We start from the raw sequence: 24,779 nt of genomic DNA, 5'->3' as shown, positions 1-24,779 counted from the left end.
TGTTATTGCACGGGAGTAGGACTAGATAACCTTTGAAGGTCACTTCCAACCAAAACTATTTCATGATTCTATAGCTGGATCACATACCACAGTGCAATAAAAGGTACAGGAACAACATATGATTATAAGCATATATAAATAGGAAAGACCAAAAAAAATGAAAACCAAAAACTAAGCGGGGGAGAGAGGAAGTGAGAGAGAGTTTCACAGAAGAGATACCAGTACAAAAAAGAAGCAAAATACTGCTGATCAGCTGATGTACTGAGTGGATGTTCAACATTGGTGCCAGGGCTCTGTGGCTTTCACTAGAGTTTAAAGGCCACACAGTGAAGATATTTAATTGAGCAACTCTTTAAGTCCAAGAAAACAAGTTCTAGAGAAAGTATAGAAACCAAGTTTCTCTTGCACTCAGTGTTAGAGGCAAGAAGCAACTGTGAGTTTAGATACCTAAACACTGGACACATGTACATCTATATACATGAATGTAAACCAGTCTTGACCTACATTTCTCAGAATCAAGCTTTAAAATCAGAATCGCATTCAGCCTACTGCCTGAATATAAAGAAGTTCTGAACTGACTTGTAGCAATATGCAATAGTTAGCTATAAGCAGTATGCCATTAGGGCAAAGTAAGCATGCAGAGTGGGTTTGGCAGAGTCAGTAGATGTTATTTTTCCAGTTTGACATGGAATTCAGTGTTATTCATGCAATTACTGTTGTCTGTAGATGCAAACACACAACCTGCATTCTCTATCCAGCTAGATCTGATAATCTGGTATAACAAGCCTGGGTGTCATAATATACTGAACAGTGTAACAAACACTTCATATTCTATAATGAGAATCTACTAGAATGATCTTACCTTGACTTTGAAAACAAGTCCCACTTCATACATTGCTGCCACACAGAAGATCACATTATTTTGGTTGCTGCCAACCTTCATGCTGACTTTATTCCAACTTATTCACATGCACTGAAACAACTACAACTGCTGATTTCTAAAACTTTCACATAAGTTAAATGATGCTTAATCTAGTCAACTTGTTTCATATTTGTAAGCCAGAGGCCTGATTCCTCACCACAGGTATATTTACATAGCACAATGACATTCATAATCTACTGCATGTGCCAGAAGCATTACAGAGTCATAAATCACTACTTTTCAGAATTTCTAAGCTGGAGTGCCGTGATGTCATGATTACAGACATCAATAGTGCATTCTGCCATACAGATGTACCCTGTTACTTCAAAGTGACCAAACTATTTCACCCTCCTCCCCCACCAATATCTTAAGATAAAGGGAGGATTAACAGAATAGAGAATCAGATACAAGATAGCTAAATATCCCATTCATTGTTCTAGTTACTATTCACATAAGCAGATGATGTAAATGTAAATGCAAGCCATCATCTATTTTTAAGTTTTAGCATTTTACTTCACACAGCTGCACAGCTGTAGAAGTGATTGGTAAAATTTTATGCAGTGACATTATCTACAATATCACTATCTTTTTGATACTTCAGATCACATCTAGAGACTGTAACTTGTGCATCTATTAGAGAGCACTATATTTCCTTCATCCACTTTATCTTCTATTTGCATTTACACATTATCTTCATCCATTGCAACCTTTCTTTACTTGGCATTTATACAGTTATCACATTAATTGGTAACTGTAACCACATATTTCTCCATGTGCCCACCAAAAGTAGTCCATAGACCTTGAGCATAGGACTAACGATTTGCAGTACCATCTCTCAAAATATAATTTTCCCAGTTTCATGAAACAGCAAGTTCAAAAGTTAAACTATGGCACAATTATCTCTTACTCGCATGATTCTATGTTTAAAAATCATACTCTTTGTTCCATTTCTATGTTGTGTATATAGTAGAAAGCTTTAGGCACGTGAAAAGCAGCTGTCATAAGCATTTAGAAAACATCATTTACCTAATAAATTATTTTAATCCTTCTCAGCATGAAATTAAACTGATTTGTTCTTTCTCCTATGAGACATAAGTTATTATTCTTCCCTTGAAGTGTTTTCATTTATTAACAAAATCAGCTTGAGATGAACTTTGAAGGTCTATATTCATGCCATAATTCCCCATGGGGTTTGTGTCAATCAAACAAAAGTACTATAAAAAAAGCAGATGTTTCTGACAGCATCAGTCCATAGCAGTAGCAATATATAGCAGTAATATAACAATCTAGAAGCAAAAGCAGATTTTCGGTGTCAGTTTGTTAGGAATACATATCATACTTACTGCCACATGGACAAGAATAATGGCCTGAGCAGTCATTATTTATCCTGAAGATTTTTTAATTTCAATTGTAATGATTTATTAGAGATGGTGAAACAATTTTTTTTTTTATTTTGCTCATGTTTCTAGTCTTTACAGTTAACAATTCCGTACTGAACGCAATATTCTGATGATGGATAACTACAGGCTTCAGATTTCTTCATGCAAAAATATTCAAGACTCTTGTTGCAAATGTTGTTTAATGGCCATTTGAAAATTGGGTTATAAATCATGCATTGGGTTATAAATCACTCAAAAAAGCCTTTCCTGCTATGTGCAGGTTTTGAGATATAAGCTGAGGATTAAAGACTGTTTTAGTTACAATGAGACAGCCCATGGAAGGCTGAAGCAATTGCACTGAGAAGGTGAGTTCTTCCAGTAAAACCTTTGACAAGCAAAGCTAATACTGTTCATAATTATTTTACAGGAGCACTCCTAGGGCTCCAAACCAAAATTTTTTTGCTCTACTAAGCCAAATTTTGTACAAACATAATAACGGATATGCAGATGAGCGATGGGATGGAGGGAATATTATTATACCCATTTTATAGTATAGAAAGACAGACTTTTCTCCACTTGAGTTGCCTTTGTTTTCACCACAGATCTAGAAAAGGAAGTAGAGAAGACATGGCTAATTCTAATCCTTATCTGACAGCTTTGTAATATCATATTACATCAGGAACACATTCACATACACTTAGATGAGGGAAGATTGTTAGTCACATTAAGAGACATTTCTCTTGTCATTTCCCAAGCCTGAAGTTTTGTTCATTAAATCATTCGATGCATTAAATAATACATCTATAAAAAACTGTTTCCGGGGGCTTCACTGGCGCTTGCAGTTGAAAGATGTTTGGTGCAACAGGACAATACCAGGAGGACAATGGATTGTGCTGCCACCTGTACCACTCACTTATGGCACTTTTGAGAGGCATGATATGGACTCTCCTCAGTTTGTGGTGACTGATGAAACTAAGCTTCCCAGTTCTTCACAGGACACTCAAATTGATCTTTCGTTAAATAAAGAAGGAATGGAATCAACTGCATGCTCTCAGGACATATTTTTCAGTTAAAAGCAGTCCTGGCTGCCTCATCTGGAATATTGCTAACCAGTGTGGGTATATGGTAGGTGCAAACTAGACTAGGTGGGACTGCAAGTAAGATTCAACTTGCATGAATCAACTGTTCTGCAAATACACAAAGCCTGTACAAGCCCAGAAGTAGAATTTCACTGATTAGAATTCAGATTTCAGAGAAATGTGTCTATTTACAGATTTCTTGGCAGCTAAAGTAAGAGAGGGCTGAGAATCACACTTGTAAGTATAGACACCAAAAGTTCTGCTCTGCATGCCTAGATCCTCTTGAAGTCATGAGTGTATTCATTTTCCTGTGGTTTCCACTGTAGAAAGCAGAGATTTTACCCTATAGTGTTGACTTTGTGGTGGTTTGAAGTGAGAGAATTAAAAGTTTGCAGTGCCTGAACAGTGATTTACTACTCTCTGTCCCTGTGGATCATTATTGTATTTTTTGCTGCTTGTTCGCTTCACAATATGGGATTTATCTTTCCATCCATTTTCATTTCAACCACATAAGAAAAGTTGTTATCAACTGCTTTGTATTCAGTGACAAATTCCTCCTCTTTTTACAAATTGCATTCTGTCTGTTGCTAAAAAAAAAAAATTATACACTTGATAGTACACGGGGATTTAAATACCATCAACTGTAAAGGGTACTTCTGCAAACTAATGCACAGTTCCTAGCAATGCTTAGGCATAATTCCACAAGACTGCCTGAAGTCAGAAGCTTTACTTCCAGATTTCAAATATAGAAATCTTAATCTCTGAATTCAGGTTTTTATCCAGCCATTATTTAAAAACAAAAAAAACACAACTCCTATTCCTTCCCTCCTCGCCAAGAAAAAGACACCAAAAAAAAAAAAAAACCCAAAACCCCCACCATAATGGAATTCTTAAGAATTTGAATTCTTTCATATCTAGGATATTCGACTCTAAAGGTCTTACTAAAGCCTGTAAGAGCAGATATATTCCACTGCGGTATAGATCTAATTAAAAAGTCATTGTACTTGTTCCATTTGTTTTTATAGAAGTCATCCTAAATGTTTAATGTATAGAATAAAAAGATTCAAAAATAGAAAGGCAGAGATAAAAACATACAATATTTAGAAGAATGCCAAGAAGAAATGAATTAGGAATAGAGAGCAACCAGGAAAGTGGGACAGAGGAATGGAAAATGGAGACTGCAAGAAGTACAACAAGATAACAGAAGAAAAGAAACAAAGTTGACAGCAAGAAAGGAGAACAAAAAGTACTACGAAAACTTCTCACAGAAAAGGGAAAACAAAAAAATTTAATAGGGAAAGAGATACTTATACAAGTATTAACAGCAGAGTATTTCTTAGAAGCATTTGTAGTAATTTATACAAATTTTAAGTTTGGAATTCTAGTGCAATACCATTAGACCTATAGCAGGTCTTTTGAGGAAGGACTTGAAGTGCATGTCTCTGCTTAATTTCAGTTGTCTTGACTGTCTCATGTAATTTGTTATACTTGTGTTTTTCAACATTTGCAGTTTAAAAACAGCATTCTAGTTCATAGCAAGTGTATCAGAGTTAATTATAGCAGACCATGATTTTCAATGGTCACTGTTAAGCTCCCAAGCCTATATTTGAATATGAAATAATTAGCTTCAAATTCAGAACTGACTGAACTCAGTCTGCTTAGTGCATACTTAATAAAGTTGTTAATGGTCAAGTTACTGCAAAAATGTATTGCTATTTTAATGCATTTAAAAACTCTCCTATAGAACACAAAGAATGACTGGTCCTTTTCCCAAGGGGCTTTAAATCAATACATAAGATTTTGCTAGCCACATCTGCCCCTCTACTCTGCTCTGGTAAGACCCCACGTGAAGTACTGTGTCCAGCTCTGGAGTCCTCAATACAGAAAGATATGGACCTGTTGCAAATGGTCCAGAGAACGGCCACAAAAGTGATCAGAAGGCTAGAACACTTCTCTTGTGAGGAAACACTGAAAGAGTTAGGATTGTTCAGCCCAGAGAAGAGAAGACACCTGGGAGAACTTATTGCAGCCTTTCAGCACGTAAAAGGGTCCTATAAGAAAGACAGCGAGAAATTTTAGCAGGGCCTGTTGCAATAGGAGAGGGATGATGGTTTTCAACTAGAGAGAGGAGATTCAGGCTAGAAGCATGGAAGAAGTATTTTACAATGAGGGTGGTAAAATCCTGGCACAGGTTGCCCATCCAGTGGATGCGCCATTCCTGGAAACATTCAAGGTCAGGCTGGATGTGGCTCTGTGCAACCTAATCTAGTTGAAGATGTCCCTGCTCATTGCAGGGGAGTTGGACTAGACCTTTGAAGGTCCCTTCCAACCCAAACTATTCTATGATTCTATAATTTGCAGCAACAAGATATTATTCCATGAGATAAACAGCAAGGGCATCTGCACCTGTGTCAAACAAGAGCAGAGACCAGACCAAAGGAAAGCGTCATCTGTGGATCTGTGTCATTCATGTGTCTTTCATGTATCATGCTTTCCTTTCTTTTTCATATGTGAAAAATCTAGGACAGAAGTGTGATTCCACTGAATTTAAGTGTGATTTATTGCTGGGGTGAGGGGTAGGGATTGTCTGGCTTTAAATGCAATACTCATGTTAAGATTTCATGTGACTATCTTCGTATGTGCCATATTATAATATATTGTCTGCAGAATAAACAAGGTAGAACAACTAGCTGTCTCTGCAGCTATAAGGATTGGAAGTTATACATGCAAAGAAACTCAAGCATACCACAAATCCTGTGAAACTCTATAAATCCAGATTTTTTTCCTGTGCCAGTGGTTTGTTGTTGTGAATGTGATAACTTAGTAGTTACATGACAGTTACTGAAACAGTATCATAGTCAGAAACTCTGGCTCCTACTGGCTCCATTGCCTACCCTTTTTTACATTTACTTTTGCAGTCCTTTTAGTCCCAGCTGAAATGTTTTCTGTTGTCTTAGCTCATTCTGTAATAAACACATCACAACTCCAACACACACAATCAATTGGAAGTGGCAGTTTCTCTACTCCAGTAGGTCCAGAACTGCTTGAAGGCTGAATTACTTCTGTCCCAGGAGACCGATTCTTTGAGGTCAAGTTAAGCTCATTAAGGACAGGAGAGTGAGAGAGACGTTTATGCTGTAGCCCTGCCTTTCAGCTGCCACCTGTCATGCATAAATGCTTTGAATTTTTTTACTTTTCAGAACCGTGCAGACCCTTGACTATTGTACTGCTGGTGTTTTTCTGTATTGGTCAAGTAGTGTTCCTGGTGAACACATCTAGCAAATAAACATAGTCTAATAAACAGGGTATGTAATTGCATTTAGGAGACTGGGATTCTCTGACTGTGACCTGTTTTATAAATTTGGGACCGTTACACCTACATTTGTGCCATTGCTTCAAGCTTCATAATCTGCTGTATTTACTCTGTACACTGCCATCTGCACACTGTTAGTTCTACAACAGTGTCTGTCTCACACTGCTTAGTTTTACAATACTGAGGAAAGAGAAGGTCCTAGACTGCTCTGTATATGATAACAACAAACCCACTGTCAGACAGATGGCTAAACCTCTGTGTAATGTTTTTTTCTTCCCGTGTAAATACTTCAATTTCATTAAAAAGGAAATACCTAACTTGCTTTACTCCAAACTAATGAATAGGTTAGTGCCATCAGAAGTATTTTCAAGCAATTTAAAAAAAAAAGGACAAAGAAAAGGACTATTTTTTGTAAAAAGATTTAAATATTTATGCCTGAAGAACTCAGGTTTGTGAAAGCTCAAGAGCTATGATAGAAACAAATGTCTTTTCTCTTTCATGCAATATTTACATATAAAAAGCATTTACTTTGCATATAGGTCCTGTTATTGTCTCGGACTGAATAAGAGTGCATAATATTTACAGGAAATAAGGCTGAAGTATGTAACTGTTAATATTTAATATTATTTTAAAATGTATTTTGATGTGTTATTACCAAAATCAAAAACGTACTCAAGAAGGAAGACTGTCAGAAAAACAGTAAAGTGATCTAAGTGACTTAAATGAGTATCTAGAATCTAGTGAAAGAGTACCTTTTATTCACATCAGTAAATTTTCCGTTAGCTTGGTGGACCTGATACTATGTGGGAGGCTTTCAGGGGCTATTGGTGGGCTAGCTAGCTAGCTGTGGGCTTCAGATTCCAGGGATAAGAAGTTTCATTATTCCTCACCCTCACTGCTCTCTTTCTGTAAGTGGTATGAACATCAGCACAAGCCTCTGTCATTCAACTCAACATTCCTCAGTTGCACCCCTCAGTTCTGAGTATCAGCAGTATTCAAGATATGTCAGTTCTTCCACCACATCACTTTTAACAGCCAATGTTATTTTTTCCCTGTCCGTATGAGTAAAATGCCACCCAGGTTCTCATCATCTTGCACATCACCCACTGCAATTTCCTCTCCTCTCTGGGTTTGTTTTCCCATACTTTCTGTGCCAAGTAAAGCCCTTTCCAAAAGCCACAAGCTAGCTACAATGCAGTACAGTAAGAAATGCCAGAGTCCGGTACTCTTGTCCTCATACCCAACTCCAGTTCCTTCTCAACACCCCTCTTCTGCCAGTAATTAAGGATTTCATAGCACAGGTTAATGACTTCATTTTCTCACCACAGGTGTGGATCAGAGCCAGGGTAAAGATCTAATCTCAGGAGTTATGACCGGCTGTTAAAGAGACTCTCAATTTTCCAAAAAACTTAAGAAATTCCTTGATTAAAAAAACTGATCTTAATGTTTTGTCAGCTCTTCTTCATATCTCTCACTTAGCAGGAAATGAGTGGCACAAGAGAAACATTTCTACCCTCAAAGTTCTCTAATATACATCATATCTTTACCATACGTCTTTGTTTTGGATTTTTTTTAACAGAGTTGGCGTAGATCCAGATGAAGATCTGAAAGCAGAAGCTGCAAGTCAGGTATGTCATGACTGTAGATATACATACTCTATTAAAAATCTGTTCAATTGTTGGTAGATCATGTTTGTCAGAAACAGTGTTATTGCTGAAAATATTTAAAACAGGCAGGTTGAAAATAAAAAGGAGCTTTATTTATAAAATACAGAGGATATATTTGTTTTTTGAATGTGGATGCAATGATGAAAATTTTTAACTAAAGCTATTAGAGTTTTAAGAAAACTGTAAATAAACGTGAAGATACCCTGAGAAGTCTAATAAACAAAATAACAGAAGTACTGCCTTGATACATCCATATATTTATCACCTTCCGAATGCTGCATCTATAGAAATTAGCCAGAACAATATTTCATTCGCTACAATAAAACAGGAGAAGGTGCAATGCTCAGTTCTAGGAGATCAGGTTTCTGGAAATATTTTTCACATGGAAACCTAAGTGCATTGTGAACTTGAAAACTGTAAACTGAAGCAGGCTATTTAGCAAGGTGCAGCTGTTCAACTGTCACCTTCCCTTTTTTGTCATACATTATAGCATTATTTCAAATGCAGCACTGCCTGCAACAACAGTAGAAATCTATAGTAAGTCAATACTCAGAGACATGACATGTGCTTCCGCACAGTAAGTGGAAGAGCAGTACAACTAGGGAGAAACAATGCTACAGCTGACAAGTTGGCAAAGCAAAAAAGTACCTAATACTGTGTTCCTGTTTCTAGGCAATACCACCCCATGCACTCTTTCAGACTGCATAACTAGAACTGAAATTTAAATTACTCAGTGATGCTTTAAATTGGTATTTACATTTGTAAGACACGAAAAAGATACTCTATTCACTTGAAAATGCATTAAAGATATAATTAGGCAGAATTTTAATAAATCTTACATACTGAGCAGTCTTAACATTTACACCTTTGCACCTATCTGAAGGCATTTAGGGTCTCATTTAGGTCATTGATGGAAACTGGATGGAATTCAGGTGCCTAATGTCCTGCTGTTTCTTTGGGGAAAAGAAATGAAAAATAACAAAAAGACCCCAACAACATTATTCATATCTGACCATATTCTTAATTTTACAACTCAGTCACTATTAGAAGGGCTAGTATAACTCCATTGCACCATGTCAAGATACTGATTTGTTCTGAGTTTATGGGGACTAATCGCTAATATCACTCTCCTAAGCACCTTGGTGCAAGTTCCTGCAATGCCTCTACCCAAATTCTGACCAAGGCCAGAATATAGAACCTTAATTTATTCTTGACTGGTTTTTAAAGATAACATCATGTCAGAAATTTTCTACTTTGCAGCAATCAAGAACTATCAAATATCAGAGAATGGAGTATAAAATTGACTGAATGCATGCTTTGTGAAAACCTGATTTCTTCAGAAGTCAATAGGCATCTATTTTTCTCTTTCTATTGTTAAAAATTGAAATAATCATGTTTATGAATAACAATAACACATTCAGTTTCCCAACTGTGCCCTGTGAATTAACACCTCTCTCTGTTGACAAAACCCAGCAATACAACACAAAAGGTGTAAATAAATGTAACGCTTTTCATGCCCTATCATGTTCAAGTCAGCATTCCTTACAGTAGCAAATTTTAACTTAGAAGATAGTGTTGCTTCTCTGATTATTCTTTTTCCTTCTTGTGGTACTCTACTTTCCTTTTTCTGACATTTTTATATTTGAAATCTCAGCCTTTTACTAATTCAGACCTTTGCTGCATTCTCTGCAGCCCTCTTTAATGCAGTACTTATCTGAGTTATTTATGTCAGTTATTCAATTTATGTCAGGTTATTTCTTTTAATATTCTCTTTCATCTCATCTCCGTCTCACAACTCTTCTTCCCCTTTCTTGTCTTTCTTCTTTCCCTTTACTTCTAATATAGTATTTTTATTCAGTTTATCTAATTTTCATTTTCTATGTTAGTGTGTCTTCATAGTGAAAGGAGTTGGCTTTGTTGCATATATCACTGGACAAGTAACCTATCAAGTTCCAGTTAAAGCTCTCACCCAGATGAACTTGAAAACATATGCTTCAGGGGGATTGTACCACAAATAAGAACTGAATATCTTCTCATGAATAAGATGTTTAAAAGACAGCAAACTTAGTGGAAAACAAGCCTGTAGGCTTCTCTCTTCTCAGCCAGACTACTGAAACAACTACTCAGGCAGAACGGTGAAGCCACAAGGTCTACTGTGGAGACTTGAACCTAACCTTCTCTCTGACCACTCTAAATACCAGTACACAGGGTATCTTGCTGTAAGAACCTCTCAATCTGTATCTATAACCAGACCTGGATTTTTCAGGGGCAGAAAAAAGCTTAAACACCTTCAACCTTGTGAGTACTATGTCAGAGACCATAGCAGCTACATAGCTGCATAACACTTTTGCTTTCCTACTTGAACTTGATCTCCCTTCTTTCCTTCCCTTTCACAAATTCAGTTTTTCCTTCCCAGAAGGAATTTGATGTGTTTAGTCAAGACTCCCATGTACACAGTTGTTTATGGACTTCTGATTATGCTCTAGTCTGGGCTGGCTCAACTAGTAATGTTAGCAGTCCACTAGCAGCAAATTCCAGTTCAAGCTGTAAGACTTGGAATCCAGGGCTCCATCTCTAGCAAAGGTATAAAGCCTTTTAATATATAATTAGCATCTGGTCTTCACCATACTGTGACCTCATCCATCAAAAGCATCTCTCAGGTTCTTTGTGTCAGTTCTGCCTTGCCTTTCCTTAAAGGTGTTTATCATTAAATCATTATCACAATATAAGCATAAACGTAAGAAATAATAGCCTCATATTCATACCCATTTATTTATTGATGCACCATCATAACTCATTTCTGAAAGAAATTAATTGCATAATACTACAGGTAATGTATATTATTTTATAGAAAATAATATATAAAAGCAAAAGTAGCTTGCTGCATACCATTCATAGTATGAACACCTAAATCTAACACTGATAAGCAGAATGCAGAATACATAATCACTAAGCAGAGTTACAAAGTTGCTCTATTAAAAGGCAAAATCTTTTATGGCAGTTGGCTTTTTAACTCATTCCCCATTAGAAAGAAAACCAAACAGTTAATACCATTTTATTCAGATGGTTTCTGTATCTCAAATTTTACTATGTTAATCTCTGCCAAGACAGTGTAAGAATGTATTTTCTACAAGCATTCTGGGAAAATGTTGTAGATGCAGTATTGATCTCAGGAGAAAACGAAATACCCTGCAAAACATATGTCAATATTATCTCTCTCAAATTAATAGTTTATTTTTAAAATAAATTACCTGATACCTTTAAAAATAAGCACCTGATATATTTATTAGTATACCAAGTATTTATACTTTCCCCAGCAGTTTCATTGGCCAGCTGGTTGGTGATTTTATTGCAAGTGAATAATCTAAGTGCAATTCCAAAGTAAGAGATGAGAAACGTTGGCATTCTCACTTCCCAGAGAAAAGGTGCTGTCCAGAAGAGGTGGTGGACTGTCTCCCCTATTTCTACCTCTCTGAACTGCAGGGAAAGTGAAATGTTACTTTCTGAGATCATAGGATCCAAAGATCTATAACAGTGCCAAAAGCACTCATACCAACATCTCCTGCCATCCCTTGTCTGTACTTTTTAAGCAGGATCTTCACTACAAATAACTACCCACATTCTCAACAAACAGAAAAGCTGTAAACACAACACAGATTTCATATACAAAAGGAGGAAGGTGCAACACATGTGAGACTCATAGAGCTTACATAAGCCAGAGAATACAGGCCAACAGAGCAGATGTGGAACAAAGAAACAATAAACATTAGTGCAAGAAATACAAGCAGTTTCAGGTCAGGACCCGGAAATTCTTAGAGAATTATACTGTCACGCAGACTTCTTGTCCACTGCTTTTATACAGGAACGATTTGTGTTCCAACATGTGGAATCTTTTTCCCACAAGAGGAAGCTAGATATACAATGAGTTTGGAAAGAGGACCAACAACACTATGGCTTCCAGAAATATTAGTAGTCAAACCAAGGATACATGGGCCATTTACAGCTTTCCTCTGTGTTGCACTTACTGGCTGCTTGCTGCAGCCCACTCCACGATACATGCGTTTCCATACCTGTCCTCTTTCTCATCTTTATCCCTGTCCACCCTCATCCTTCACCTTCTTTCTTTCAGTGTTCTTGTTGTTCTGACCTAACATAGACCTTCCCTGTCATTAAATATCCTGCTTAAATGTTTCAACCCTTTTCCCCATCTGTATCTATCCTGCCAAAATGCACTATCAGATATGAAGGTCTTGGAAGAGTGTACTGCTCTGTTAGGGGTTAGTACCATCTTCTTCCCTCCTCCAGCCTCCCCAGTTGCTACGGGAAGTTGTGAAAATAATCAATTCAGTAACACGGAAATGAAACCCAAAATAACTTTTGCCCTATTTGGCACATTTGTAAGTTCACTGTGAGCAGTTTGATATTAACAAAATCGTAACTGCTACAATAAGGTTTCTGTCTCTATATAACCTTAGTCAAAATTCAGTGAAATCAATGTAACAATTCCTATGCACAGGTTGGCTTGGAACCTTACTGTTTTGAGGATCAGACCATTGACATTATTATCATCAGCCAATTTACATGAATGCTAATATATAATAGGAAATGTTTAATATATTTCTAAAGCATAAAAAATAGATAAATTAAGTTGCATAAAGAAAAATACTCCCATTAAAAGAAAAAATCTAACTTGCAGCAAAACACAAGCAAGATGATAATGAAATATCCTTAGAGAACTAGCAAGCCCATTCCTAGTTCCATTCTGCCACTAATTCTTCTGCTAGTGCTAATGCCATGCCCAGAGAATAACACAATTAGCTGTCTTTGTACAGCTGTTTCTAATGTATCATTCTGAATAATGATCCTGAGTAAAAGGACAGATCCATCTATCTACCTGTGCAACACACCCCAGAATTAGCTTGCAGAATGGAAAGCAGTGTTTTCAACCTTGTTGACTCAAGTTATGGTCCTCCTCCCTTGGAAAGAAGTACGAAAGGAAAGTTGTGTCATTAGGATATCATGATCCTTTGGGGAATGACATTTTGTTAGACATACACAAATAGCGTCTGATCTTGTAGGAGTAAACTGAAGTAATCCTACAATGGCAATTAAATCGAAATATCCTTTTATTGATCTCAGAATACATTGCTTCTCAGCTGCTTAATAAAATTGATATCATCAATAAAAGTAAATGCTGCACTCTTACAATGAGTATATAGCAATGAGCCAATTTGTTCTTGAAGTGATTCAGAGATGACATTTGTGTGCCAAAGAAGCTTTCTGAATTTGGGGAGAAAAAAAAAAGTGCAGTTTAATTGTAATTTGGTTTGACATGGGTTTTCTTAATATTGGAAGTCCATGTTTTATGTATGCTATAAAAATACTTTTCACTTCATTCATTTATTTTGCAGAGTGCATCTAACCCGGATAAAAATACAACCAAAGCTGAGAGTGCATGGCTGTTCAGAATATGGTATAGCTTTGACCATAAGTATCCTTTCTTCTTATAAACCCTTGGTGATAGATGTGTTATAACTGGCACCATCAAAATGCTCAGGAATCTAATGCTGAAAACAAAAATGTAGTTTATTTTAATGTGTTTAGTAAAGAGATGTTGAAAGTTCAGAGAAACAGAAGGTCTAGAGAAGCTGGGCAGTGCAGTGGCACCCTCCTGATTGAGGGTACGGGGAGAGAGAACAAACTCTGCCCTACATTAGTAGATACACGATAGGTTTATCTAAATAAACCTTTATAAATTCCAGAATAAAACTAAGTTCATTATTAATCAGCATGTAAATTCTGTATTTGGGAAACCAGAAGGCTGGAGGCTGAAGCAGCCCAGTGGCTGCAGCCTGACCGCATATTCAGAAAGCAGTAGCTACCAAAGAGAAAGTAAAAATAAGACAACACCGGTTTACCCACACTTCTTACAGAGAAAGATGCAACCCATTCTGAACATGTAGTTCCCAGGGGATAAATGCTCCAAGGAAGTCCTATCCCCTGGATTCCTGAGCCTTCCTGCTTCTATTCACATTCCTACTGAGGCATGTGTGTAGAGATCTCGAATATGGGTGGCTGATGCTTTATTCTAGAAAGTTTGGTTTTCTTCATCTTTTGCATTTCAAGAAAAGTTTTGATTTTTTTTATATTGTTATATTATTTTAAATACTATTAAAAGAATATCCTCCCAAAACAAAAGTAGAACATACACTCTTGGACACCCATACTGCACGAGTGCCAATGGAAAGATGGCAAAAGCTAACATTCAAATTTATTGCCATTTTAAACTGACTCTGCAAAGGCTTTGCATAGCTATCAACAAGATCCCACAATAAAAGCATGCCCTAAGCCTTTCACAGAAATGTATGATGAATGTAAAAGAAGCCTATCTGCTAATTTCCATGCACATTGCTTCAGGAACTGAACAGGCAAAGATCTACCAGTAGTCTCTATTATTCAATAGCAGATCTATAGGTCCATTACCCTTCACTACTGAGTAGAGATTAATGTTCAGGTTACAGGTGTTTTTCTGATACCAGCTGCAGCAAACTAGGATGAAGTATTTCATCTGATAAAATATAACTCTTTGGAAATACGTTTTCCTTAGAGAGCTCAAGTGAAGTTACCCTTGAAAGATACTTTTGATGAAAAAAAAATCTTTTTTGTTAAAATGAATGTATTGCCCAAGTTAATCTACCAGAGCAATCTTAAAGGCCAAAAAGCACTTAGCATTAAAATGTTTCACTAGAACAATTCTTCAAAAATACTTAGACATAGTAGGTGAATGCTCTATAAAGGGGCAAAATGTGTTTAAATGTTAATGTTGAGTACCAGCATAACTGGCTTTAACTAACACCCAGTTCCACTTCTTTTTCAGAAGGAACAGCCTGTGGTTGTGGTATATCTCAAACCATAAGTCAGAAACTGAATGAACAGGTGTATGAGGAGGGTGAAGGGGGAGTAGAAATTTCCTTTGGACTGAAAAAAAGAATAAAATGTGAAGGTAAAAACAGCACAGAGGCATGAGTTGAAAAAAAAATACATTACAGAGACACAGGTAGAGCTAGAAAACAAGGGACAGGTGCAGGAGGGAAAGAGAAATCAATATGAAAATATCAACGCACAAAATGAAAGGACTGTAGAAGGCACCAGAAGCACCACTTCTCAGAGGTTATCCGTGGTAGAGATCTTTAATATGGATGTCTCATGCTCTATTCTAGAAAGTCTGCCCTTCCATGTATTTTGCAGTTCAAACAAATATCTTAAGTGATTTTTTTTAAATTCTTAAAAAAGAACAGATTTATTCATGTGTCAATCCCTCTTCCAGTCAAGTCATAATCTTTCTTTAGAATTGCAGAGATTATAACCCTGCCATTATCCTAAAATATATTTTTATTACAAATAATATTTCTCCATTTTACTAATCCTGAAAATATATGCCCATATACTTGCACAGAATAATAGTTCAACCCACTAATGCTGTGACTCACAGCTCTGAACATTCATTTGGAATGACTTCTTCTGAAAGACATTCTTTTCAGGGAAAGAGAAATTATCCACCCAAACTTTCGTTTGCCTTTCCCTGCCTAATGTTACAAAGCTCTGATGCAAAATTTAAAAGAAGCAATTACAATGTAGCACAGTGTTTGTGCCCAGTACAAGATTGCATAGACAATTAATGAGAGAGTTTTCAAAGAAAAGATACAGCAAAATAATAATCTGGTTATATACTTCGAAAGCATACAAAACTGCAACGTTTCTATAGTTTGACATTTGCTCTTAAACATTAACACAAATCTATCCACTCTTCTGGCAGTAATATTCCATATTCCTATTTATTTCACAAGGGAAAAGCAAGAGGGAGGAAATATCACTGAGGAAATAAAAAAAAAAGGTGTGCTGTCCTTTGCTGCCCTTACGAATGATTTTTCACTTTGGTCAGCGGCCTTAGGCAACGGCAACATGCCTCGCTAGGATAGAACTATACAACCACCCCAAAATTCTATTTGAGAATCAGATTTTTTTTTTTATTCTGCCTGATCCAGAGGCAGCTGGCTTCAATAAGGGCCATTTTCTTTAAGGAAGTATCTTTGAATCAAGTATGGACACTTGAGAAAAGCAGAACATTCTCTGAAATCTAGGCTAAGAAATGTTAATATTGGAATAATAAAAATGAAGAACAGATCCTTTAAATGCTCAGAGGTATCCTCTTGGATTTTCATCTCAATTAATTTAAAGAAGAAAAAAAAAAATAAAATACTTGGTATGTGATAGTGGGGAAATTCCAGAACATCTACTTCAGTTTCTTAGGTTTCACTTCTTACAATGCATTACCACTTGAGGCTGTAGCTGTAGTGGAAAAGTGAGGGCATAAACAAAGGTATTTTAAGAATTTACTGGGGGGCACAGCAGGACACCCAAGATCTATATTCCAGCACTATATACATAGCTTTATACTGTTGTGTCTTTTCAAGGCAGATGTAGCCATATTTAGCAAACAAATGAATAAGTAGGTGTCATACAAGGGCAAGAGCCTGTGTTTATATAGGGCCATGAGGATGATCAAGGGGCTGGAGCACCTCCTGCATGAAGACAGACTGAGAAAGTTGGGGCTGTTCAGCCTGGAGAAGAGAAGGCTGCGTGGAGACCTCAGAGCAGCCTTCCAGTACCTGAAGGGGGCCAATAAGGATGTTGGGGAGGGACTCTTCATTAGGGACTGTAGTGATAGGACAAGGGGTAATGGGTTAAAACTTAAACAGGGGAAGTTTAGATTGGATATAAGGAAGAAGTTCTTTACTGTGAGGGTGGTGAGGCACTGGAAAGGGTTGAACAGGGAAGCTGTGAATGCTCCGTCCCTGGATGTTCAAGGCCAGGTTGGACAGAGCCTTGGGTGAGATGGTTTAGTGCGAGGTGCCTCTGCCCATGGCAGGGGGATTGGAACTAGGTGATTTTAAGGTCCTTTCCAACCCTAACTATTCTATGATTCTATATTAATTAGGGCAGAGCTCAATTAAATGGTGAGCAAAGTTGTCCTATTCCACAGCAACCCATGACAAAACTGTAACTTTGCTCCCAGAATTTGCTTCTACCTTGCTAGTAGATATTTGCTCTTAACTCTTCTCAGTCCAAACCTCTTTACTCGCTTCCTCCAGCAGATATCGTTGGGTTTTGCCTGCATCATCCCAAGACATTGTGTACCTGACTAGAGTTAGAACTTCTCGGCATAGGCCTGTATTTCCAGTTACAATCTACCACTAAAAATTTATGTAAAATATAATAGAAGGGTCTTGCAATCTTCACCAGTTTTTCCAGCTACTTCAGACTGAACTGTAATCATTTCTGGTTGAACATGATCTTACACAAGACTTTTTGTTTACTAAGGCTTCCTTTTCTCTCTGTATTCATATAATTCTCACTTCCTCATGTAAGGGCTGTTCTGCTCTCACTGGCTGTTCTGTAGCATCAGTGAGGAAGATGACTACAGTGTTCTCCCAGCTTCTCATGCTGTATACCAAGAGGACAAGAAGGATTTGGGATTGCCACACTAAAACACAGAAGTGCAAAATAACTGAACTGCAGATGAAAAAAGAGAGTATAATGTTTCAAGATCTTTCCATCTATAAATGTTCACCATCGTCCATAAAAGAGAAGCCTATGCTATGTTGCAGGATTATGTTGCAGGATATGTACTTTAATAGTACACACAGAAACATGCATTGAGAAAGAAGTAGTTGCTGTATAACAGGAAAACATGTGCAAGATTACAATAGAAGAAAGTAAGAAGGGAAGGAAGAGGGACAAAGATTTCAAATGCGTGGTAAGTTTCTTTAAATATTTAGTAAGTGTTAAATTGCAAGATACGGGTTTGGGGCCACCTGCGGACAAGGCTAATCAATTTTTTTTCTGGCAGTGGGGTGAGGATGAGATTGCATGTGGTATTGTTCTCCAAAACTAAAACACACATGAGCAGTGAGAGGGAGCAAGAGAGATATGATGATTTTTTTTAGCTGGATAGTATGGATAAGCATTGCAGTGACACACCTACTGCAATCTCAGTACTGCTCCAAGCTACCAAACAGGAATGTAGCTAACTGGCATAGAGCCTAGATTTTGAGCAGCTCACATGCCCACTACCATGTGTAGAGTAGAAGTAAAACTTTCTCCTTCTTTACAGATTTCTTTCCAATCTGAGGAACTAACATTCAGTTACACTGACAAGAAACAGGAGTTTGGGACAGAATGAGCCAATCCTCCACAAAGCAACTTGTAGAAGTGTTTCTGCTTGAACTGCAGTTATCCATCATCCAGATGCATTCCTTTCAGTTTAAAAGAATGGTTGTTTATGTCCTTTGCACTTACCCAAAATCAATCAGCCAAAAGGAATTGCATTATTTGTAGACTTCAAGGGTCTATCCTCCTTAACTTATCAGGGCACCAATCATTTTATTTCTCCTGTGCTTTTATGTGGATAAAACAGACATAATGGCTGCCTATGAAGTAAGATAAGTACTATTCTGTGCCTGTGCGAAAATGGAAAAGCTACTAAAAGCAAAAACGAGTTCCAGGGTAAACTGACAATCAAAGAAAAGTTCAGCGTTTTATGGTCTGCAGCTGAATTTTCCTTATGGGATGACCTGCCACTCTCATATCAGAGATAGATACATTCGGAAAAAAAAGACAAGAGACTGTAAAAGCATACATGTGCACACCATTTGCTTTTATCTGCTGGAGAATTAAATGTTTCTTAATTACTAATATTCCAATTTGGTATTCTTTGTCACTTAAGTGACAAAAGCAAAATAGCACAGAGTGTCCTAGTTTTGGACCAGAACCTCATTTTGCTAGACAGTTCTTAAACACAGAAAAAAATCTTATTTCAGAGACACTCCAGTCTAATTATGAATTGAGGAAGCATCAGATAATGTGATGTAAGCAAATTCAGGTACCACACAGTACAATAAGGGTACAGATTAGTATACAAGAATAATAAAGAACTGGCTAGCAAGAAACTTAGATGTCATAGCATTAATATGCCTATAGAGCGCAAGAATCAGTTTTACAGGAGTTACAAATAAATCACAATAAAAACTGAGAGAAAGTATAATTCTTACTAAAAGAATTACAGTGTCTATAACATGAACATGACACAAGAGCAGCTGCTTATATCCTAAGGCTTTCTCAAACACTGCAAACTTGAGCAGTACTGTATCCCCAGGAGGTATTTTATCATTAGCAACAATTGCCTGGACTTGGTTCAAAATTCATTCCACTAACAGGTTTTCAAGTACATGATCGAGAAAAACTCATTATTCTTTTTAAAGCACAGATAATCAGTATATCTGATTTGGTGCTACTTCCTGACCCTTTCCAAGGACACAAGATTGTTGAAACTCTGCAAATTAACCTAATAAATAAACATGGCTAATGATTAACCAGAATAATAAGTGACCTCAGTTTGTCCTCCATTCACAGAAACCTGGATAAATCAATCTTACACAATTCCATGCTGAATATGCAAGTCAATTCTTTGAAGATCTCATTCACAGCCAGGTATTTTTTATACGAAAAAATTACTAAACATGAGTTAAATACCCATTTTAGATTAAAACTCTTTTACAGATATTTAACGTATCCTTTTCACTCTTGCATGGTACTGAGACATATGTAAAGATTATTTGTGATAGTTTCTTGATAATTTAATTACAAAATACAAGTCTTCGAATTCACCCTTTCCCCACCATGATCTTGAAGGAAGAAGAGAGATGCAGGAATTTTGATTCCACAAAATATAATCAAAAGGAGATAAAGTCTGAAGTTTTTACTATTTAGATTTTTCATCCTGACACTAATATTCAGTACACAGCAGAAAAGTCTATTTACATGTTTAAAATAAAATTTAGGAAAAAAAAGGGGGGGGGGGGAAGGGTGAATCAAGCTAGGGAGAAAGGTAACTGACAAGGAAGAAAACAAATATTAGATCCTTTTTCATAGTCTAATTTTATCTGATAGTTACATAAAATATAAGAACTAAGTAATTCTGGAAAAAGAGTTGGTTTTTGGTTGTTTTTTTTTTTTTCCAAAAGATTTCACTTGGAAGCAAAGCCATTATATCAAATTTCTTGATTTCTTTAAAGCCTTCATAGGAGCACGCAGCACTTTTCCCTTTAAAGGAAGAAATAAAGAGACACATGGGGGGAAACTTTATGGGATTTTTTAAAAAAATCAATGTTCAAAAAAGTGGTTAAACGGTACAGGCATGGGACAAGTGGAGGAGAGCTTGTCATTATTGTTGCAATCTGAGAAAAGGGAAGTGCTTTAATGTGAAAAGAGATTCATCGTAAAGTCCACAAAACCACAAATGTTTTGTAAGCTGTTACTGAATCCTTGTTGTCAACCATCAGAGACATGCTGGGCCAGGTTCTATTTTCTGCTCTTTGCATTGAATGATCATTGATTTTAGTAAGACTTTTGCATGGCATCTGAGGCATTACCTGGCCTACAGCTTATTCTACACAACTCAGTGTAGAATTACCAGCTTTTCTATTTAACATCCTAACTCGTTTGTCATAGCATACCTTTTATTTGTGCTGTTCAAGGGGTTCTCTCGATTTCTGATAACAACTGAATATAAAGACTGTTTCACAGACCACAGTGGCCCCAGTATAAATGCATTGGGCTTTATGCGATTGTTACCTTTTTTTAATGTAAAAATATATTAAAATGCTTAGGTCAGTCCCCTGACCTAAGTAATCTTTGTGCTACACCCAAGAGCTGAAATACCTGACCCATTGCTCTCAGATTTACCAAGAGCCATTTCTGAAGCTGTTCAGCAGACCAATAGATGCTTACAAGTCTCACCAAGGGAGCACAGCACCCCATAAAACCAAGGCCTCAGTCAGGCAATCCAGCTTACATAACTGGTTTATTGTTTGGTTTTTTTTTTTCCTTAATGTTATTTTTCAGCTGTATGAAGCCACTATAGCATGTTAAAGCTAAACTGCTATAAGATGTACTAAAGATATTAAAGATGTACACTTTAGCACAAGAGAAATTCAGCACATACTCTACTGAGGCAAAACTAAGTACAGAGGATTCCTCTTATAGACATATTTCACAGGTGCTAAATTAATAGCTACTGACCAAAACCAAAATGTCCTGGCATGGACAAAAGTCACAATTAGCAAAATTGCTGCATTTAAAAAAAAACCTTCCAGTTCTGCAGCTTACTTCTAGCTGTGCAGCTGTTTTAGAGTACCTGTCAAATCAAAATACAGAACTTGAATCAGCTGATCTAAAGCCCAGTAAAGTAAACGGACTCAGTTTATTGACCTCAACAAATTATAGATGAAGGCATTGTAGTATCTGATTTTACTGGTATATATTAATTACTATTCTGCATGAGAATATTTTATTTTACTTTATTTTTTCCTCTCCTCACTTTATTATTACAGCATACTGTAGTATGATTGTACATAGCAGCAGAAGCCTAGGCTTGTACTAGTCCACTCAACCATGAAATTATAGTTTGTTGGCTGACAACACTTAACAGCACCCAGGAGACCTAAGTGTGATATAACAGTACCGGAAACTTATAACACAGATTTAATCAAGTATAAATTAAACTTATTATTATTTCTCTTGCAGCCCTGTATGTGTAAAAAACTGCTTTGCATTGCACCTGAAGTGGTTTTAAATATTTTTCTGCGTTGTATATCTTTCACTGTTGCCTTTCCAGTCAGTTAGCATATATTGGAATTCTTGGATGCGCATGCAGCACAGACTGCATATGTAATACCATCTATAAATGGCACTTCTTTTACAGCAGCAATTGTCACAGCAAGATATTGTTGATTATAACATCACCCATCACCTCAACAAGAAATTGATAATACTTCTTAATAAGGGTCTGTTATTAATGTTAAATTACAGTGGTATTCCTGTGAAAGCTGTGAGACTGAAGGAATGCTGTATGATTAAGGTTACCACCAGGACTGCCAAAGGGCACGTTAATGACTTTTTCCATTAGAAAGTATTCTTGAACGCTTATGGAAAGCTAGTGTCTAGATGCAAAAACCCTTAAAGTCACTGACATGCTCCCCTGGTTTCAGTGGATGTGCATGAGGCTCTCAATACAGGTCTTATGTAGAAGCTCAGCCTGTATAGTGGCATTCTTTCAATTTTAGGATGGTTGCTCTGGAAAAAGCACTGTTGGTGTCCTTAGTTTGCTCTGGCAATGAGTTAAACTACTCTAACACACCCTAGCAGCGTCACCAGTAAGGCTGAGGCAAATATGCGAATGTGTAAAGGGAAAAAAATTATTTGCCTCTGATTTTAAGAACACTCCAGCAATCAGTGATTCAAAATAACGCAATGCTTCGCAGCACAGAAACTCAAGAGCCATTTTCTATTTTCTGATATTGAAGTAGGTGCCTGATTCACTAGAACACATGCATCATCACATATTCAAATATATTGTGGATCACCCAATCTTAGTACCAGTTCTTAATTCAGCACTTCTTCTCAAGGGGATGCTAAGGAAAGGTGGAGGTGACAAATCACAAGAATGAAAATACTGGTTTAAGGCTGACAAGTTAGTATGAGGTATTGCAGCACAACATCACATCTTATGAGCCCACTTGAACTATCGTCAGAGGATGCAAAAGTCCAAAACAGGAGAAACAAAGGCTACATCTCACACTATAGTGCAAGCTTGAAGTACAGTGGAAGTCAGATTACATTGCCCATAGGAACATATTTCCTTAATTTAGAAGCCTAAAAAAAAAAAAATGAATAAAAATTAAAAAATCAGCTGTGGGGTTTTTTTTGGGGGGGTTGTTTTTTTTTTAAGTATAGACCTAGAACTCAGGATCCTCTTGACTTCTGTAGCTTTGAGTCATCCTAGCATAGTTTTCCTCTGTAAAGCCAACACCACGTCTTCCAGCTGAACATTTGTGGGCTTCTCAGTGAAGGTTGACAGAACTTACCATCCTGACCTGACCTTCTTTGTGCAGTGTAACAGTTATTCATAGTAAATACAGCATTCGGATTAATATAATCTTCTCTTGCTGGCCCAGAAGCTAAAGAAATCTTGGTGACATTATTTTTAGAACTTTAGTATGCATCAAGCTGTCATAAACAGAGTCCAGTTTGATGTACAGATAAAGGTAATGAGCTGCAGATCCAATTACAGGACCAGTTCAACTGCTCTGATAGCAGCATAAAAACTGTTACTTTCCATTTTTAGCAAGAGGAGGGTATATGAAAATGTTATGACTTGGAGGGTTTGGTCTGCAGCAGAATGGGATCTCACAATTATTATGAACTCTGTTATTTCTACTTTCAGAAAAATAAGCCATTCTTAAAGGTGAACAGTAGAGGAATAGGTGGTAGCACAGAACATTTGCAGATGCTTCCTTTGTGGCTTGGTCATAATTGGTCATATTGGTGTGCAGATGGACAGAAATAAAGATAGGTTTTAAAATAACAACTTTGACAAAATATATATTAGTTTACCTAAAAGATCATGAAAATAATACAAAAATTTTGTGGGTTCAATGTGCTGGAGCTGCATTTTCAAAAAGGGAGAAATCCCATCACAGAAGGTTCAAAAATGCATACCTAATTACATGAAGAAATGGAATAAGTATTTTGGACTGGTGTTACAGTCCTTTTAAAAAAAAAAAGAAAAACACAAACTTTTACTGTAAATATTTGTTTAAAATTTATTGCAAAGGTTGTATTATTTATGCAGACAAATTTTTACAGTGGGTTTTTCCTTTTTTTCCTTTTTTTGTCTTCCTTGTGGCTATGTACTGAGAACACAGCTGTGCTATGAATGGTAAAATCTCCCTCCAGTTCTATAAAGTTCCTAGCCAGTGCTGATGGACTTTGAGTGTTTTGCTGTCTGTTCATTAAAAATTTATAGGGAGTGGGTCTTCTTTTTTCCAATCTGCTAAAAGCAACCTGGTGATTTTCTGAACTGATTCTTTAACCACATTATAGTACTTTAAATATTTAATTGTTGTATGCAGAAGTAGGGAAAACCAGTTGAAAAAATGAACCATTGCCCTACACTTTTTGAAACACATAATTTGTTAAAATAATCAATTGGCATTGACCATAATCTTGATATTTTAAACAGTAAGTTTTTGTTTCTTATAGCCTCATTAGTCAAAATTCTGCTTGCTTGGTGCTACCTATTCTAAAGAATAGAAAGCTCCAGCTTTGCAACTTTTGTAAGTAGTTCACGAAGTTCATAGCTTGCTTCATTCTGTGTTTAGTACACTGCTAAGGAGGTGTGATCTAAACTCAGAGATGACTGTGATTGTTACACCAGTGTAATACCATTAACTTAAGCATAATCCGTTAGTCTTAGTTTACACCAGTACAAGAGAAGCTGCCAATGCATACAGCCCTCAA

The 24,779-nt window shown here is 36.7% G+C and overlaps 1 protein-coding gene across 3 annotated transcripts in view; it reads left to right on the top strand.

Annotated features, from left to right (window-relative positions):
* The window catches only part of SLC9A9 (solute carrier family 9 member A9), a 192,914-nt gene that overhangs the window by 133,789 nt on the left and 34,346 nt on the right, over positions 1-24,779 (top strand). For all 3 annotated transcript variants that reach the window (XM_057412968.1, XM_057412969.1, XM_057412967.1), the window contains 2 exons: positions 8,273-8,321; positions 13,772-13,851. In XM_057412968.1, the coding sequence (XP_057268951.1) occupies positions 8,273-8,321; positions 13,772-13,851 (129 nt within the window). The remainder of the gene's footprint in view (positions 1-8,272; positions 8,322-13,771; positions 13,852-24,779) is intronic.

The sequence above is a fragment of the Pezoporus wallicus genome, unplaced genomic scaffold, assembly GCF_028554395.1.
Source record: "Pezoporus wallicus isolate ANWC-B61680 ecotype Strahan unplaced genomic scaffold, APGP_CSIRO_Pwel_v1 contig_7749, whole genome shotgun sequence".
In the NCBI taxonomy this organism is placed as follows: domain Eukaryota; kingdom Metazoa; phylum Chordata; class Aves; order Psittaciformes; family Psittacidae; genus Pezoporus; species Pezoporus wallicus.
The sequence above is the reverse complement of the archived record's forward strand: the minus strand, read 5'-3'. Positions and strand labels throughout refer to the sequence as shown.